The sequence below is a fragment of the Petaurus breviceps genome, unplaced genomic scaffold (assembly GCF_028583685.1).
Source record: "Petaurus breviceps papuanus isolate PSGF00001 unplaced genomic scaffold, PetGlider_PUasm1.0 225, whole genome shotgun sequence".
Lineage (NCBI taxonomy): Eukaryota > Metazoa > Chordata > Mammalia > Diprotodontia > Petauridae > Petaurus > Petaurus breviceps.
Genome location: NW_027185889.1, coordinates 22,045,128 through 22,063,194, shown reverse-complemented (window position 1 = coordinate 22,063,194; position 18,067 = coordinate 22,045,128). Strand labels below are relative to the sequence as shown.

General features: G+C 40.3%; 1 protein-coding gene across 1 annotated transcript in view; it reads right to left on the bottom strand.

Moving 5' to 3' along the window:
• Window positions 1–361: 361 nt before the first annotated feature.
• ANO4 (anoctamin 4) overlaps window positions 362–18,067 on the bottom strand; it is a 211,318-nt gene continuing 193,612 nt past the window's right edge. Inside the window, exons 23-26 of the mRNA XM_069095226.1 lie at window positions 17,005–17,124; window positions 7,186–7,291; window positions 3,667–3,862; window positions 362–1,108 (exon numbers count right to left, since the gene is read on the bottom strand). Of these exons, the coding sequence (XP_068951327.1) occupies window positions 3,671–3,862; window positions 7,186–7,291; window positions 17,005–17,124 (418 nt within the window). The 3' untranslated portion in view covers window positions 362–1,108; window positions 3,667–3,670. The remainder of the gene's footprint in view (window positions 1,109–3,666; window positions 3,863–7,185; window positions 7,292–17,004; window positions 17,125–18,067) is intronic.

The following is an 18,067-nucleotide window of genomic DNA, read 5'->3' as shown; positions in this document are numbered from 1 at the left end:
TTTGCAGAGAAAATGTTCACCCAGATTAAAGTTTTAGACCTAGAAAAAACATTGGAGGTTATCTTAGGCCAACATCTTCATTTTACTGGTGAAGACTCTAAAGCCTACTTAGATTCTACTAAGTGACTCTGGAAGGTTCCCTGGGGAGGGTCAGAGGTGAGATATGAACTTACCTTCTCTGACTCTAAATTTAATACTTCTTCCATTTTACCACAAAGGAATACTAGAGCAGAAATGGATCTTAGTGCAGTTTCCTTTGATTCTTAGCAAATGAAAAAAAAATATTATTTGAAAATGAAAGCCAAATGAGTTCCCAAAGACTGAAAAGCAAACATTTCTTGTCCATAATTTCTTTTAAATTTTATTGCATCACATTGTTGAAGCATTAAACATGGCTTTATGTGGATGACTATTTAAATGTGAAAATTCAACATTCTTTGTACCTTTTGGCTATTTACAAATAAGGAATTTCTCTCTATGTACTTTATATATATTTATAATATATAACTGTAATTGTATGTACATATGTAGGGATAGATGACTATACATATGTACATACACATACATCTATGGCCATACACTGATGGCTATAGAGATGTCATATGTAATAACTACTCAGAAAGAGCTGAAATTTTTAGAAAAAAAGATTAAATTTGTAAACAGGGTCTTGGTTGTGTTTGGTGACATAGATATAGGACAATGCTAGGAATGTTATGCCTAAGTATCCAGATTTTAATACATATTTTTTTGTTAGTCTCTGTAAAATTCACATGGGACATACTTCAAAAAAGGTAGGAAATAGACTGGAAAACAGTCCCTGTATACAATTTCCCTTGATTTTTTTTAAATTCACATATATAACTGCCCATGGAGTACATGCTTGCTTTGTCAAGAAAATGGTCTATGGATAGCAGTCATGTGCTGGATCGCAAAATGATTTCACAGTAAAATCCTCTGCAATGTGCCAACCAACTTGCTACTGAAAATGTCTGTGACATGCAGTGAGGTTGCATTTTTTTTTTTCATTCTCTTAAAGGCAGAGCTCTTTCACAGTTGGAATAGGTAAACAGAAGACAGATCCTTTGCATTCAAATGAACACTTAGTTACCTGGGTGGGAGAGGAAGGAAGAGGGAAAGAAAACAGGGAATTAAAATCACATGCATATACTGTACTTTAAAAACACAGGAGTTTGTAGTGACTATTCATCTGTGACATTTAAAGAATCAGTAAACTAAAACTCTGGAACAGGAGGAGGGAAATACCTAATAATGCCTGTTTTGCAGTGGAACCAACTGAGGCAGAAGGGAGTTTCAAGAACGCAGTGCAAGGCAAACAGAAGCCACAGGATCCTATCCTGCCAACTGTGGGGAATTGAGGCAAAGCAGCACCAAGAAGGGCTGTGTCTTCAGACCAGGCTCGCAGTGACCACAGCTTCCACAGAGGATGGCAGTGTGCCAAGGAGATAACAGGTCTGGTTACTGCAGCAGGGCATGCTTATTCAATGTCTTTTGTAAGCAGAGCACTGGGTGAGAGAGAACCATTAGTAGGTTCTCTGCTCTCTGCCTTCAGGGAGCTTATAGTCTAGTAGGGAGACACCAGCACATAGAGCTAAATATTAAATGACAAGTCCACAGGAAAGTTGGGGATATTGCATAAAGGAAGTGTGTATTAAAGATGTAGGAGGGGTTCATCAGGTGAAGATGGGGAAAGGGGGGCATTTGGGGTACCCCTGAGAAAAGAGCCCAGGGGGTAGTAGTACAGTCTGCACCCACTTTGTCTGGAACGTAGAGTTCCTGGTGTAGACTAATAAGATATGACAGGAAAAGTTAACTGGACTCAAGTTATGGAGAGAAGGCTTTCAACACCAGAGGAATGTTGTGACTACACCTAAAATTTATTGGGCAATGATAGGAAGGATGGATTGGAAGAAAGAGTGAATGTGGAAAACCAGGTGATTGTGGCAATGAGAATGGAAAAGAGGAAACTGCTAACAAAGATGTGGAGAGAATGAGCCCACAGTTGTAAACATAGAAGACTTGGGGGAAGGTAATAAGCTCCCTGTTGGACATCCTGGTAGGAGTGTCTTCCTGAAGCCAGGTCAAGGTACGGCTCTGGAGCTCGGGATTGAAGGGCCCTCAGAGGTCAGAGAGGCCAACCCTCTGTTTTACAGTTGAAGAAGCTGAGGCACAGAGAGGCAGCACACGCTACTAAGTATACAAGATTCACACTTGGGTCTTCTTGACTAAGGCCAGTGCTCGCACCATCCCATGCTGATGTGTTAGCAGAGAGGATCAACCATGCATAGAACTGCTAATCAAGCTGAATCCTGAAAATAGTGATGAGCCAAGGAAATGAATGGATTCCCTTGTACGGGAATACGTACAATACGGGCCAAAGAGAACATGAAAGAAGTAGGAGAATTGGGGGGTATGTCCAGAACAGAAATTTGTAATAGATATTACATCAGGTCCCATTTCAGAGAATGTGAAGAGAGAAGAGATGAGAATGAAGGAGAGACTCGGGCAATGTCTTCATGATAAGGACACAAGGCAGTGATTGGAGAGGAGCAGAACCTCCAGATATCTTGCCAGTACCTCAGATTCAGCGTGTCCAAAATGAAACTTACTACCTTTCCTAAAACACCTGCTGCTCTTCCGGACTTCCCCCTTCGTCTTCCATTTTCACAACTTTGGATTCATCTTTTTCTCTTCCCCCTTTCTTACCTCCCATCATCTGTTCCTCAGTATCCTCATTCAAACAATGGGGGTGGGGATGAATCTGATGCTCTTCTGCAATGTCTGAAACCAAGGGAAGAGAAAGTAGCAAGAGAGAGAGCACAAGGAACCTGAAGACTTGAAAGAAAAAGGACAATCGAATTTGATGATGAGAAGGTAACTGGTGCTCTCTGGGAAGTTTTAAGAGAGTGTTGGGGACAGAATCTCTCGTGCAAGGAAGGAATTGAGGAAAGTGGGTAGTTATAGAGAGGTGAAATGGGAACTGGATAATATACAGAACGTTAAGATGAGGCTTTTTAAGTCTTGGGCACTCAGAGCATTTTGTGTTTCGATGGGAAAGAGCTATTGCTGGAGCCTGAGATCTTGGACACAGACAGAAAAATCAGTCTTTGTGCTGGTTTTTCTGTTGTCTTGTTCCAAAGTTCTGGTTAAGTCCAATGCAGCCAAAGGAAAGTGGGTGTGTCTTTTCTTCTAGCACCCAGGTGCCTGCAGTTAAGAGATTTTTGTATCTTAGGGAGAGAGAAGACATGAGTGTGCTGGTCCTGTGCAGTCAATAGCCAGTCACTGCCCTGAAATTCCTGGAAGCTAGAAAATGGAAATGACTCTGAGGTGTCAGAAATAGACCTCCATCGATCCCCAGCTCATCGGAGATCCCCAAATTCACCCTGAGGCAGAAAAGGGCCTCAGCACTCTCAGCTTCCTCCTCTAGAGAAGAGGTTGGTTAAGTGATAAGAAAGAACAATTGCCCTTCACATTATCTCCAGTAGGGGCTACAGGCAGCGTTTTCCTGCCTCAGAGTGTGGCTCTGCAAGGAGAACTAGTCCTGAAAACCACAGGCTGTTCCATATAACCTTCCACCATTGTCTCTCCCTCCTGCTCCAGGTGATTGATCATAGTCATGGCAGGAGGACCCTGTGTCTTCCTACTTACCCAGTCAAGGCCACTCATTATGATGAGCTTTCCCATTTTTCTTCCTCTCTTTGCGTTCCTTCTGGAGTCGCTCGAGTTCAGCCTCATACATCATCTCCTGAATTAGGTACTTTTCTCTCCTCATTCTATCTCTTAAATCTTTTGGAAGGTCTGGGATCAGGTAGGAGATCAGATGCTTTATGCAGAATACAAGATGCTAGAACACGGGAGGACAAAGCAGACTCATTTTCAGAGGAACACCGAGGGGTTAGACTGCCTTTGGAACCATCCCAGTGATTCTGATTTAGTCTGGATGGACCTGAGGCAGCAGCAGGTATACATTGGCTTTGGCCTCAGAAGACCTGGGTTCAAATCCTGCCTGATCCTTCTACCTGTCACTGAACCTCCTTGGGTCTCAGTTTCCATATATGTAAAATGAGGGAATTGATTAGAGAGCTTCTGAGGGCCCACCCAGTTTGACTGCACTAAATCTATAATTGTATGAGCCTAGTCAGCTCATAGTGGGGGCCAGCTCTAGTCAGTGACCAGAATTTACTATTAACTTTGGTACTGTTTTTCCTTCTACTAAACTTGAAATTTAAGCCATTCCTTTGGGTGGAGGCATTGTCTCTGGAAGGCCACTACAAAATGAGCATGTTACCTGGGAGAGGCCAACAGGCAACTGATGTCTTTTTTTCCTTTCTTTCCCTTTAGCTTAATCGATCAGATATGGCCTTGGAAATCACAGAGTTGAGGCCAAAGGAGACCGATATTGCAATGCTAAATTTTAGAGTCCAGTAGTGACCTGCCTGGTGATGGACAGTAAAAGTGGAGTTGAGAAGAGGATGGACAACCAGTTTTATAATTTACGCTGGATTCTATAAGGATGAAAGTTCAGAACTGGGAAGCCACCTTGAGGGTTTGGAGTCCAGCCTGCTTTGGCCAAAGGTTCACAGGAGTGAGTAGCTCAACCCACATTTGAAACCTTTTGATTCCCAATCCAAGACTGTTTCTGTTGAAATGTAGACTATATCTCAGTTCCTCTCTTGCACCTTCTATTTATGTTGGCTATATCTTAAAAGTAGAAAGTTGGATGTTGTTTTCCCCATTCAAATGTGAACTTGTGGGCAGGGGCCAGTCTATGGTGCTGAGCCTAGTGGCTGACTTATAGAGTAAGTGCTTGTTGACTGACTGAAACCCTGAAGAAGAACTGGAGTAAAGGAGCAAGCACATCAAGGAGCTGTAATATAGGAAGAAAAGATGGGCCGTTTCCATGGTAAGAGTGAGGGAAGATGTTGTTTTTTAGTCATGTTGAACTCTTTGTGACTCCACCTGGGATTTTCTTGGCATAGATGCAGGAGTGGTTTGCCATTTCCGTCTCCAACTCATTTTACAGATGAGGAAACTGAGGCAAGCAGGGTTAGGTGACTTGCCCAGGGTCACACAGCTAGTAAATGTCTGAGGTCACATTTGAACTCGGGATGATGAGTCTTCCAGACTCCAGGCCCAGTACTCTATCCATGGCACCACCTAGCTGCCCTTGTTAAAGAATATTTAATGTTACTATCGTATAAGACAAGGCTGAATATCTGGCCCACAAGACAACCACCTAGAGTCAAGGTCCTCATCTCTGGTTGTAAAAATAAAACATGCCTTTGAAAGACTTTACCACTGTCTGGCAAAATCCCAAGTGCCACAAGATGGCGCTCCTGCTTTAAAAAAATCTGTTTCTCTGCATTGTCTCCTCATGGGGGTATGCATCTTTTTTCATCTTTCACAAGGTTGTTGTGAAGCTCAAATAAATATAATAAGATGTTTTGCAAACTTAAAAAATCACTTCTATATATGAGTGAGTCAATTATAATTTTTATGTTTCTGTGTGTGTCCCTTTCTCCTATGCATACGTACACACATATAAGCATGTTGATGAGTGCTATTGTAAGCTTATTAAACCATATACATGTACACAGACAATAAATATTCACACAAACGTTTGGAAGGGTAGGGAGCATAATTAATGGAATAGTTTATATAATTCTCTCTCTCAAAACATTATTTTTTTTTTCTGTTAGTGGCCCTTGAAATACAAAAGGGCAGTTAGGTGACAGTGTAAGATGGAGTGCCAGGCCAAGAGCCAGGAAGACTCCTCTTCTGGAGCTCAAATCTGGCGTCAGACACATAATAGCTATGAGAGCCTGGGCATGTCACTTAGCCCTGTTCACCTCATTCTCCTCTTCTGTAAAAGGGAATGGCAAAACTCTCCAATATCTTTGCCAAGAAACTCCCAAAGGAGGTCATGGAGAATTGGATGTGACTGAACAACAACAAACATACAAAAGGGAAGGGGGAGAGAACAAGCATTTAGTGAGTTCCTGCAATGTGGGAAGCTGTCTGCTAAGTTCCTCACAACAGCCCAGTGAGAAAGGTGATTTTATAATCTCACTTTATTATTGAAGAAACTGAGGCAAACAGAGGTCAGCGCTTTGCCTGGGGTCACTAGCTAGTAAGAGTGTGAGGCCAGACTTGAAGGGAGGTCTTGACTCCAGGCCCATCACTGCAGTAAGCATCCACTGCCTCAGAACCAACGTTTCTTCAACCCTGTTCAGCTCAGTCATGTCTGACTCTTTCTGAACCAGATTTGAACTCAGGAAAATAAGTCTTCTTAATTCCAGACCCTGTACTTTATGCACTGCCCCACCTAGCTGCCCCGTAATAAAATACATGAATGCAAAACTCTTGGCAGCGTACAGATACATACAGATTTTTCGTTGCCATCAATTACTTTGTCTCTTCTATTTCAAGTCGATTTCAAGCACACACCTTGGCAATCAACTTCACTTGCTTTTTATAGGAGTGTTCTATGGAGAGTCATAGTTTTTGTACAAAAATTCCTTAGACAAACTATACCGTCAGAGCCAACTCTCCTCTCCACCCCCCAAAACCAGGGGCCATTAGCTTGTACTCATGCATGACAGGGTTTGTTCAAATAGTAATAATTCATCCTCTTGTGCCCTGATGCTGCCCACGCTGGTTAAGAGTTTGGCTCAGTTTCATTCTATTTAAGTGAATGGGCACTAGCGGCTTAGATCAGTGGACTGGTAATCAGTGACTGCCTCTCTTCGTACGTACCTTCTTGCCTAGAAGTGATTGTCTTTCTCTTCAACCCTAATATCACATTGTTCTTCCCCAATAGAAAATTGCTAGGTAGATAGGCTTTCTCAGCAGCTCTAGTCAAAGACCTGTGAATTCATATAGGCCTGAAGCCTTAAATCTGGAAATCCCAGATCATCTGCTACTTGTTTCTAGTGTATTAAATTAATGATCTGATTTACAGGTAAACAGTAAAGGTTTTCTAGATTTAGGGGGTATGTAAATGAAGAAGGAAGGAAAAACGCTTCAGATCACTAATTAAAAAACTGACCAATAAAACAGTCATGCCCCAAAGCTCCCATTTGTTCTTGAATTGATTCAGAATCCTTCTAAGGTTCCATCTGAGTTAAAACTTCAAAGGAAACAAGGGAATAAGCTACAGAAACTGACCTCAAATACGATTATAAAAGCCAGACGTGCGGCCAGGACGTGCCAGAACTGCAGCGTGTAGCCATAGGGGACCAGAGAATGAGGAGGGTCTCGATAATCTCGGTATCTACAAAAAAATATCAGAGCACAATATCTTTCAGTGTGGGACTGATTCTGGGACTGGTCCATTCTTTCTCCCACCCCATAAGAGTAATAGAGACAGAACAAGCCACTCATCAACATTTCCAGGGCTAGATCTAGACCGGGGACACTGTGAATCCAATCTCTCTCATTTACTGATTAGAAAATGGAGACTTACGGAGGTGTAAAGACACACTCAAGATCACACAGGGGGTTAAGTTTCAGAGGTGGGGTTCCCAGGTCAGCATTCTTCCTGCTGTACAATACATCCATAAACAGTGTTCTAGAGCTCTTGGTGTAGCTGCATCAAGATTTCTGGGACATGCTGAATAATTTCTCCTCTGTGGTCATCATTCCTCTGATCTCTCAAAACAGCTAGTTAGTATCTCCGTGTTTTCAAATTTGCAAACCACTTTTTACATAGGTGATCTCATTTGATCCTTATTTTACAGCTGGGGATACTGAAGCTGAATGGTTTCAGCCAACTCTGAACTTCAGTTAAAATGCCAAATAAACTTTCAGAGGAGCTTCTGGAACACAGCTGATGGTGAGATCATGGCTTTGTGTAATAGGCTGCCTTTGGAGAGGTTATAGATTTAGAATTGGGAGGCACCCTAAAGGCCATTTATACCATATCCTCATTTTTTAAATGAAGAAATTGAATCTTAGGGAGGCAAATGACTTTAGGTCATGTAGGTATCAGAGGCGTGGTTTGAACCCAGGTCTTTTGGCTCTGCACTTACTATAGTGCCACATAATAACATCATTAGACACTTGATTATTAAATTGTATTTTGCCTACAAGACATTATTTACAATCACATGATGAGACCATGTTAAAGTTAGGAGGAACTGTGGAGACCATGGAATTGAATCCCCTGGTTTTAAAGATGAAGAAACTAAGGCTTAGAGAAGTGATGTGTGCAAGGTCACATAGTGGCAGACCAAAAACTAGTTTTTAGGTTCTTTTTCGTGATATTATAGTTTCTCTTTCTGTCTCCTAGTATAGAGCATTATTAACACTCAGGGAAACATTTTCTAGTCAATAAAAGAAAAGACCTTCTTATCCCAATATACAGTAAGACTAAAAAACTTAAGCCATTTAATAATTAGCCCAAATGTAATTAAATAATAATTAAATTAGCAGCAGTCAGATTTAATTCAATTGAAAAAGAAACCAGTCAGATTTAATTCAATTGAAAAAGAGACAAAAGAAGCTACGATTATTTTCATTTCATGGGATAGGTTTGAAAATTAAAGTCATTCTTTTTAAATAGGTCCTCTCGTCCAACCTCCTCATTTTACAGATGAGGAAACTGAGGCCTATAGAGTTTAGGTGACTTGCCCAAGGTTATGTAGATGGTAGGCATGACTCTAGGGTCATGTATTTTTTTGACTGATTTCATAGATGCTCTTGCCATCAGCAAGATCTAGGTTCAACCCTACCTCTGACACAAAGGATCTTAGATCTAAAGCCAGCTTCCTGTAGGTGAGAGAAGTCCAGCACCACAAATGTTAGTGTACTTTCCCCTACGCTAATTATGAGCCAACAACATTTAAATGGAAAAAAAATATTTTATAGTGTGTGCACTCAGACTGGGGTTCTATATTTACAACTCCCAAATTATCAAACGTCTTACCACTAAAAAAGACAAATATTAAGGAGTATGGCATAATGAAACAGAGCCATTGGAGAGGGAATCTGAAGAACTCATCGTGGGTTCTCTTTAATCACTTGCTAGCTGTGTAGCTGTGGGTAAAGTGTGGGGCTCTCCAACATGGTCTTAGAGTCAAAGGATCATGGATTTGTAAGGGTCCTTAGAGAACATCTTGGGCCCCATTCTTGTTGGACAGATGTGGCGTCTGAAGCCCACTGAGACTAGTAAACTGCCCAAAGTGACTTAGCTGGAGTCAGCATTTGAAAGTAGGTCTTCTGACCCCAGATTCAGTATTCTTTCTATTATGTTATCATACTATTCAACTTGCTTGGTTAGATTTTCAGTTTAGGGGAGATGTATCTATATATCTATATCAAATATTATAATTACAATATTATATATATATATATATGTTATGAAGTCATCACAGAATTCTAGCATATGGAATTGCCCCCTCTTTCCTTCACTCCATATCTCAAGGGTCAGCACACCAGCAGGACATACAGAGAATACCAAATAATGGGAAGAACCAAGGTTATTGACGCAGCTCTAGTTGTCCTAGAGTAGAGGTGTCAAACATATGGCCCCTATGGGGCCCGAACCTGATTAAAATGTAATTGGGAAATGTTTAGCAAAAATAAAAGGAATATCACTTAACCCCAAGTGCCCCTCCAAAAAAGCAAAAAAATAAAAATAAATAGAAGGGATAAACAAGACAGCTATATTATGCTACAAAAGAAACCACTGACAAAAAAACCCCAATATCAGTAATAAACTTATATACTCCTTATATATTATATGTACATAATTATATATATTATATATAATTATATTATATAATTAATATATTATATATATATGGAGTATATAATAAACTTATATACTCCAAATGCCTCATAATTACTCCAAATTCATAAAGGAAACATCTGAGCTATGAGAAGATATAGTAATCCCATAGTGATAGATGTCAGTGTCCCTCTCTGTTTTAGAGAAGTCCTATTAATGATAAACAGAAGGGAAAATAAGGAACTGAAAAAAACTAGTGTTCAAATTCTTATGTTATCTTCTAAGTAGAAAAGTAAAAGAAAATACATATTTCTGAGAACCACATAGAACTTTTACAAAAATTGACCACATATTAGGACACAGAGATGTTTTAAACAAATGTAAAAAGGCAGAAATAGTGAACGTGTACAACCTTTACATACCCGACACAATAAAAATAATTGTTTCAGGGATTACAAGTAAAAGACTTAACAGTGAAATCCCAAATAACGAGTGGGTCAAGGAACAAATCATAAAAATTGGTAACTGTAAAATAAGACAATAATGGTAACACATCAAAATTTCTGGGATGCAGTTAAAGCAGTCCTCAGGGAACCACAGCCTTACAAAACACATTAACAAAATAGAAAAAAAGGATTAATAAACTGAATATATAATTTAAGAAATTAGGAAGCCAACAACCAGGTGAACCTAAAATAAGAACAAAAGAGGAGATATTAAAAAGGAAATAAATTGGAAACACAGAGACCTCATAGAAATGATAAATAATACTAAAACCCAGTTCATGGAAGACTAGTAAAATTAATAAACCCTTAGCTAATCTGATTTAATAGAAGAGAGCAGAAAATTCATAAAGAAGAGTTAGTACCAAGACTTCACAAATTATTTTCAAAAATGAAGAAAACACCAAGGAAAGACAAAACACAGAAAACTTTAGATCAATATCGTTAATGAACATTGATTAAAAAAATGTAAACAAATTCCTGTCAAAGAGACTGTAGTGATTTCATTCAAGGAATCATCTATTATGACCAAGTGGGATATATACCAGTGAGGCAAGGATGATTCAGCATTAGGAAGACAATCAACATAATCTTATTAAAAACCAAAACATCCCAAACCAGAAAATCATCTCAAAAATGCAGAGAAAGCCTTTGAAAAAGCACGTAGTCTTTTATGCTAAAAGCACTATGAAGTGTAGGCTTAAGAAGACTTTGTTGATATAAATAATATATGTGGAAAAGTAAGCCTTATATGTAATGGGGATTTACTAGAATCTTTCTCAATAAATAACAGGAATGAAGCAAGGATGACCCCTCTCCCTAATATAATTATGGAATTGAGAATACAAAATAAGAAAAAAGAAATTAAAGGCATAAAGATAGGTAAAGAGGAGACAAAACTATCCCTGTTTGTTGATGGAATGAGGGTTTATGTGGAAAATCCCAGAGAACTAAGCAAAGATAATAATTGAGACAAATAGCTTCCACAAATTTGCAGGCTTTGCAATAAATCCTCAAACATCAGCAGCTTTTCTTGACAATTACAAAACACAAGAAGCAATAATAGGAAAATCCCATTCCAAACATCTACAACAGGCATAAAATCTGGGGCTCAGGCCACCAGAGCACACAAAAGACATACAGATTCAATTAAGTAGCACTACTTAAAGAAATAAAGAACTGGCAGAATATCAGTTCTTGTGGTTACACCATGCCAACATTATAAAAAGGAACACACTACCAAAGTTAATTTACCTTGCTAAAGCTATACTAATCAAAATACCAAAGGGAATTATGGAGTCAGATGAAATAAAACTCATTTGGAAAAACAAAGATCTTAGACTATCAAGGAAAATGATGAAAAGGACAGATGAAGGAAGTACAACACTTTCAGCCCTCAAATTGTAAAGCAACAGGCATTAAAACTATCCAGTATTGGTTAAAAAATAGAGAGGTAGATCAATGGAGCAGACTAGCCAAGGGAAATTCAGGAACAATAGAACTTAATAACTCAGTGTGTATTAAAGTGGAAAACACAAATTACTGAGGGAAAAAACTTAATTGATAAAATTACTGTGAAAAGTGGAAAGCAGTCTGACAGAAATTGGGCTTAGACCATCATATTACACCCTATATCATTATACATTTTAAATGAATACATTATCTTAAAGATCATACTAGAAAAGAATTAGCTCGTATCTCTCACAGCTATGAGTAGGAGATGTATTCTTTTTTTTTTTTTGGCCTTTTGGAGGGCAATTGGGGTTAAGTAACTTGCCCAAGGTTACACGGCTAGTTTTTTTGTGTGGGTGTTAAGTGTTTGAGGCCAGAACCGAACTCGGGTCCTCCTGACTCCAGGGCTGGCGCTTTATTCACTGTGCCACCTAGCCACCCCTAGGAGATGTATTCTTAACTAAACGAGTGTCAATTGCAAAATATATAATAGATTATTTTGATTACTTGAAACAGAAAAGCTTCTGCACAAACAAAATCAGTGCACCTAGGATAAGGAGGGAAGTGGTTGAATGGGAAAAAAATCTATCAAGTTTCTGTGATAAGGGTTTGGTATGAGAGAGAGAGAGGGAGGGGAGGGAGAGAGGGAGGGAGGGAAGGGAGAGGGGGGGTAGCAAGGGGAGAGGGAGAGAGAGTGTGTGTGTATTTTTTTACTGAGTCTGAAAGTACAATTCTGTTGTTTCTTTCCTGAACCCTTCCCCATGAAAGCCAATAGCATTTATTCAGTGCTTTGAGATCTGCATAGTGCTTTACATATATTATCTCATTTGATCCTAACAATAATCCCTTGAGCTAAGTGCTGTTATCAACCCATTTTACAGATGAAAAAACCAAGGCAGAAGTTAAGTGACTTGTCTAGGGTCACATAGCTAGCAAATATATGAGGCATGATTAGAACTTAACTCTCCCTGATTCTCTTGCATTTTTTGCAAATTTATATTATATTTAATTATGTATAAAATACAGTGTAGTATGATGTATAGAGAGTTGTCCTTAAAGTCAGGAAGACCTGGGTTCAAGTCCTGATTCTGACACATCCTGGCTGTGTGACGCTGGGCTTCAAGTCCTGTCACCTCTCAGTGCCCCAGGCAACTCTCTTAGACTCTTATTGCACAGGAGGTGCCAAACTACACTGTTGGTGGGAATTGCCTCCTGGAAGTTCTCTACATCACTCCAGTCTTCTCCCCACATCCTACTGACCTTTTTTTTTTTTTTTTTAAAACAATTGGGGTTAAGTAACTTGCTCAAGGTTACACGGCCAGTTATTTCTGGGTGTGGTACTAAGTATCTGAGCCCAGATTTGATCCCCAGGTCATCCCGACACTAGAGCTGGTGCTCTTACTCGCTGAGCCACCTGGCCTCCCCTAAGCAATTGGGGTTAAGTAACTTGCTCAAGGTTACACGGCCAGGTGTTTCTGGGTGGGTGCTAAGTGTCTGAGCCTGGATTCGATCCCCAGGTCATCCTGATACTGGAGCCGGTGCTCTTACTCGCTGTGCTACCTGGCCGCCCCTGACCTTTTTGATAAGGACACATGCTAAGGGGCAGAAAATGGAATTCAGGGAGGACCAAAAGTGTGTCTTCAGTGGTTTCCTCATCCATTATTGGGTTAATGTGGATCATATATAGTTTAATCCTTTCCATTTGCTCATTCTCAAAGGGTCATAGTTTAGAGTTGAAAAGGACCTTGGAGGTCATCTAGTTCAACCCCCTTATTTGACAGAAGAGGAAACCACAATTTAATGACTTGCTTAAGGTTACATGGGTGGCTGCACCAGGATTCAAACCCAGGTTCTCTAATTCCCCATCTAGTCCTTTCTTCACTGTCCCATGCTGCTGACTACTTCTGGACCAACACAAGTCACAACCCCTTTATGTCTCAGTAGATGTTATGTGACAAAAATAAAAATCCCCCCTGTGGGCAACCTGGAGATTAGCTTCTCTAGGTATGCTGGGGCTTGGAGAACAGACCCAGGCCTTGATGCTCCTACTATTTGTACAATCAATCTGCTTCTGAGTTTCTGGCAGAGTTTCCATAGACTCTCTGGAATTCTCACTGACAGTAGGGTTCCCTGGACTAATGAGGAAACTGCCGTGAATATCATGTCACAGTAGTGGGAATTAAAAAGCTCAAAATCTGATATTTCTGTCAAATACCTTCCCCCTGTATCTCCCCTCTTGCCAAGCACAAATCTTAAAAATGATATGAGGGCTTGCGGAAAAGGGTAACTTGTAATTTGTTTGATTTTGACTTTAATTTCAGCATCTGATAAAAGCAGGATATTTCTGTTTGGTTTTTAATAGGTACATTTTTCTTTTTTCAGAGCTGCATCTGTTTCTCCTTGAGAGGGAGCTTTCAACCTTAAATGATGAGAAGCTGGCATTTTCACTGGTTTCAGGTATAACTCAGTTGATTCCTACCTTTCATGATAGTAGAGATCTTTAATTAAAACTGTTGAATGTGTCTGAATGTGTTTTTTTTGTAACCAGTACTTTCTTTACCTCTCTCTTTTTGGTAAATAAAGCAACAGGCTTCTCCACCCCAAACATGAATGTGTATCTTATTTATTTATCATTTTTTTGCTTTTTGTAGGGCAGTTGGGGTTAAGTGACTTGCCCAAGGTCACATGGCTAGGGTTGGTTTTTTTTTTTTGGTGTCAAGTGTCTTAGGGCAGATTTGAATTCAGGTCCTCCTGAGTCCAGGGTCGGTGCTCTACTCACTGCGCCACCTAGCCGCCCTTTAAAAAAATTTTTTTAAAAAGATTTATTTATTTGTGTATCTTATTTATTTATTTATTTATTTATTTTTTGAAAGCAACTGGGGTTAAGTAACTTGCTCAAGGTTACGCGGCCAGGTGTTTCTGGGTGGGTGCTAAGTATCAGAGCCCGGATTTGATCCCAGGTCGTCCTGACTCTGGGGCCGGTGCTCTTACTTGCTGTGCTACCTGGCCACCCCATGTGTATCTTATTTTTAATAGTTTTACATATAGAATCTATGAGCAGATATCTTTGAACTTAGGAAACATATCAATTAATGTGGCCCTGTGTGGTTGTATCCAAATCAACTGCCTGTAGGAGACAGCAAGATGGTGCAGTGGATAGAGTATTAGATTATCCTGCCTCATTTATTTACTTAGCTGTGTGACCCTGAGTTAATCACTTAACTTCTGTCTGCCTTGGTTTCCTTATCTGTAAAATGTGGATAATAATAGCACTCATCTTAGAAGATTGTCATAAGGATCAAATGAGATATGTAAAGGGCCATATAAATGCTAGCTGTTATTTTTATGTTCTTGTACACATACAACCTCCCCCCAGACCTTCCCAAGCATACATAGCCCATGTCCCTTTCAACTCCATGGTCACTTGGATTGCCGGATTCACTGGGAATTTTAAAGGTCCCTTGTTTGGCTTGATATCTCACCCAACTGAGCTGAATATATAAATCCAGTATGTATCAGTCAGGCTAGCAGAACGGATAGAGTAAAACACTGACTCTGGACTAGAACAGTGAGTAAGGGAATAGGAGAATGATCTCAAGTCCCCTCAGCTTGTTCTTTTCAGCAGGCAGTAAGAGGTCCCATTCTCCCTACAGTGGGCACATCAGCCCCTGCTTTCTCAGAGGTCTCTGTTGTGCTAATATGTATGTAGAATGGGACATGCAATCCTGAAGAGAACACACACACACACACACACAGTGGTGGCTACCACGATGTACAAGAGCAGCCAACATGTCAGGAGCAATGAGCAGAATTACAAAGAACAAGCATGGCCTGAAAGAAGATGGGAGCAGGCCGTGGGAAGCCACAGGAAAGGACTGGGGAGAGGGATGGAGGTCCCGGGGAAGGATGTAATCAAGCAGAGTTCATGCAGAAGAAATGGGAAAACTTCTGGAACACAGAAGAGAGCTTAAGATCTCAAAGGTCCAGAAAATTATTGACTAACCTCCCTGAAATGGTGTCTTTAGATGATGGAAGTGTGCTATAAATAGTGTCCTCCTGGGGCCCCAGGTGATAACAGTGACCCTAAAAGAAAACTGACTGCCACAAGGCACTTAGTTTTTAGGGGCATTCAGAGACCTGAGTTTCTACCTTCAGTAAAATGAAAGGGTTGGCCTAGACTAGGGGATCTCCAAGGCTCCTTTGCTTCTGAGGCAGCCTGGTGGTATAGCACATAGAGCAGCAGACCTGAAGTCAGGAAGTCCTGAGGTTAAATGTGGCCTTAGATACTGTCTAGCTGTGTGATCTTGGGCAAACCACTTAATCTCTATTTACCTCAGTTTCTTCACTTGTAAAATGGAGACAATAATAGCACCTACCTCCCAGAGCTGTTGTGAGGATCAAATGAAATGAAATTTGTGAAGTGTGTTGCACACCTTAAAGTACTATACAAAGGGTAGCTATCATTATTATTCTAAGATTCTTTGACTTTGAGGTTGATTCCCATCTAAAAGGCTGATGCCAGGAAGGCTTCAATGTATCAAACTGTTAAAGCCACAGAGGTCAATACAGAAACAAACAGGATTTTACACCCTGCTATTTCCTTTGAACAGCTATAAATAACGCATCTCCTTGGGGAGCTTGGCATCAGCATGGGCACAGTCCAAGAGGCCCAGGTTTATTCTTCCTCCTTAATAAAGAAAAAGGAGGGTTTGTTTTAAGTTCTACAAACAGATTAATTTGGAACCAACCTCACCAGGCTTCAGTGTCCTCATCAGTAAAACGAGGGGACCAGACTAGGCCATCTCAAAGTTTCTTTCTTCTCGAGATCTGTGTTGTGGTCAAAGCCTTCCTTCTGGCACTTCAGAGCTGTGTGACTGGGGGTGAGCGCTTAAGATGAGGAAGAGTCAGACTAGATAATTACCAACATCCCTTCCAGCTATAGCTACAGCTATGATCTGGGACTAGACTGATATTTAAAATTGATGATCTTAGGAACTTCCATTGGACTGGGATCCCTGGTCATGGTCTGCCCGCCGGCAGGGAGTAGGAGGAAATGAGCTCACATGGTATAGGAGCCAGACAGGAACTGCCCCCCTCCCTCTTTTTCAGTTGCTGCTCAGGCTCTTGGCAGTTTCCTCCTCCTACCAAGTCCCTTTCCCAGTTTCTTCAAGATGGTTGAGTGAATTCTAAAATGCATGATTAAATTCATTTTCTAAAAATAGTCAACACGAGACTCTTGTTAGAGCTATATCATTCCACAGTGAGGAAAAGAGGAGGAGGAAGAGAGTGATTGCTTCCTACCTGCAGTATTTTAGTGGCGTTCCAGAGAATTCACTTCCATCCGATGTAGGCTCAGATCGGTTTTCAAAGTCAGAAATGAGAAACACAGATAGGCTGGCATTCACATAGCCAACCATGCACCTATGAGAAAAACAGAAACCTCTCAATTAGTGTATTAAAAGGTAGACTCCTAATATGATGTAGGACTCTGTTAGGGAGGGCAGCAGGTGAGACAAGGGAAAAGAAAGACAAACCACAATATTCATACAGCCCCTAGTGTGGGCCAGGTACTGTGTGCTAAACACTTTGCAGTTTCCTAGGTGGCCACCTGAAGCACAACAGCATTTAGGGGGCGTTTTTTAGGTTTGCAAAGTGCTTCACGTGTTACCTGACTTGAGCCTACCAACATCCTGGTGAGGTAAGTTCTCTTGTTTTCTCTTATATCCCAGATGAGGAGACTGAGTTCAAGAGAAGTTAAGGGACTTGCCCAGGCTTATGCAGTTAATAAATAATAATAATCACATTAAGAATAATGACATATTTATATACCACTTACTATGTGCCAGGCATGATGCCAAGCACTTTACAATTATTTTCTCATTTGATCTTTACAATGATGTTGGAAGGGAGGTGCTTTTATTATATCCATTTTACAGATGAAGAAACTGAGGCAAATAGGGCAAGGGATATGCCTATAGAGCTAGTGGGAGGTAGGATTTGATCTCAGGATATACTGACTCCAACTCCAGGCTCTCTTCACTTTACTGTTCTAGCTGCTTCCAAAATAACTTGCCTCAAGTTACAAGCTGGAGAATGCTAGGGACAAGATCTGAATCTGTGTCATCCTGATTCCAGGTCCAGGATCATTTCTCATTTGATAACTGTCACCTTCCCTCAGTTTACTCTTTGATATTATGTTTGTTGTATTTCTCTCAGCTTTTAATCAACTCAATTTGTTTATTTTCTGAATTCAGCTTTTCTTCTCAAGCTTCACAAATCCAGGTTATGTTCTAAGAGCAAAAACCGAGCTTTTAATATTTGGTTTTTACATTTCAATCTTGAAATGTTAATTTCCCCTTCACAG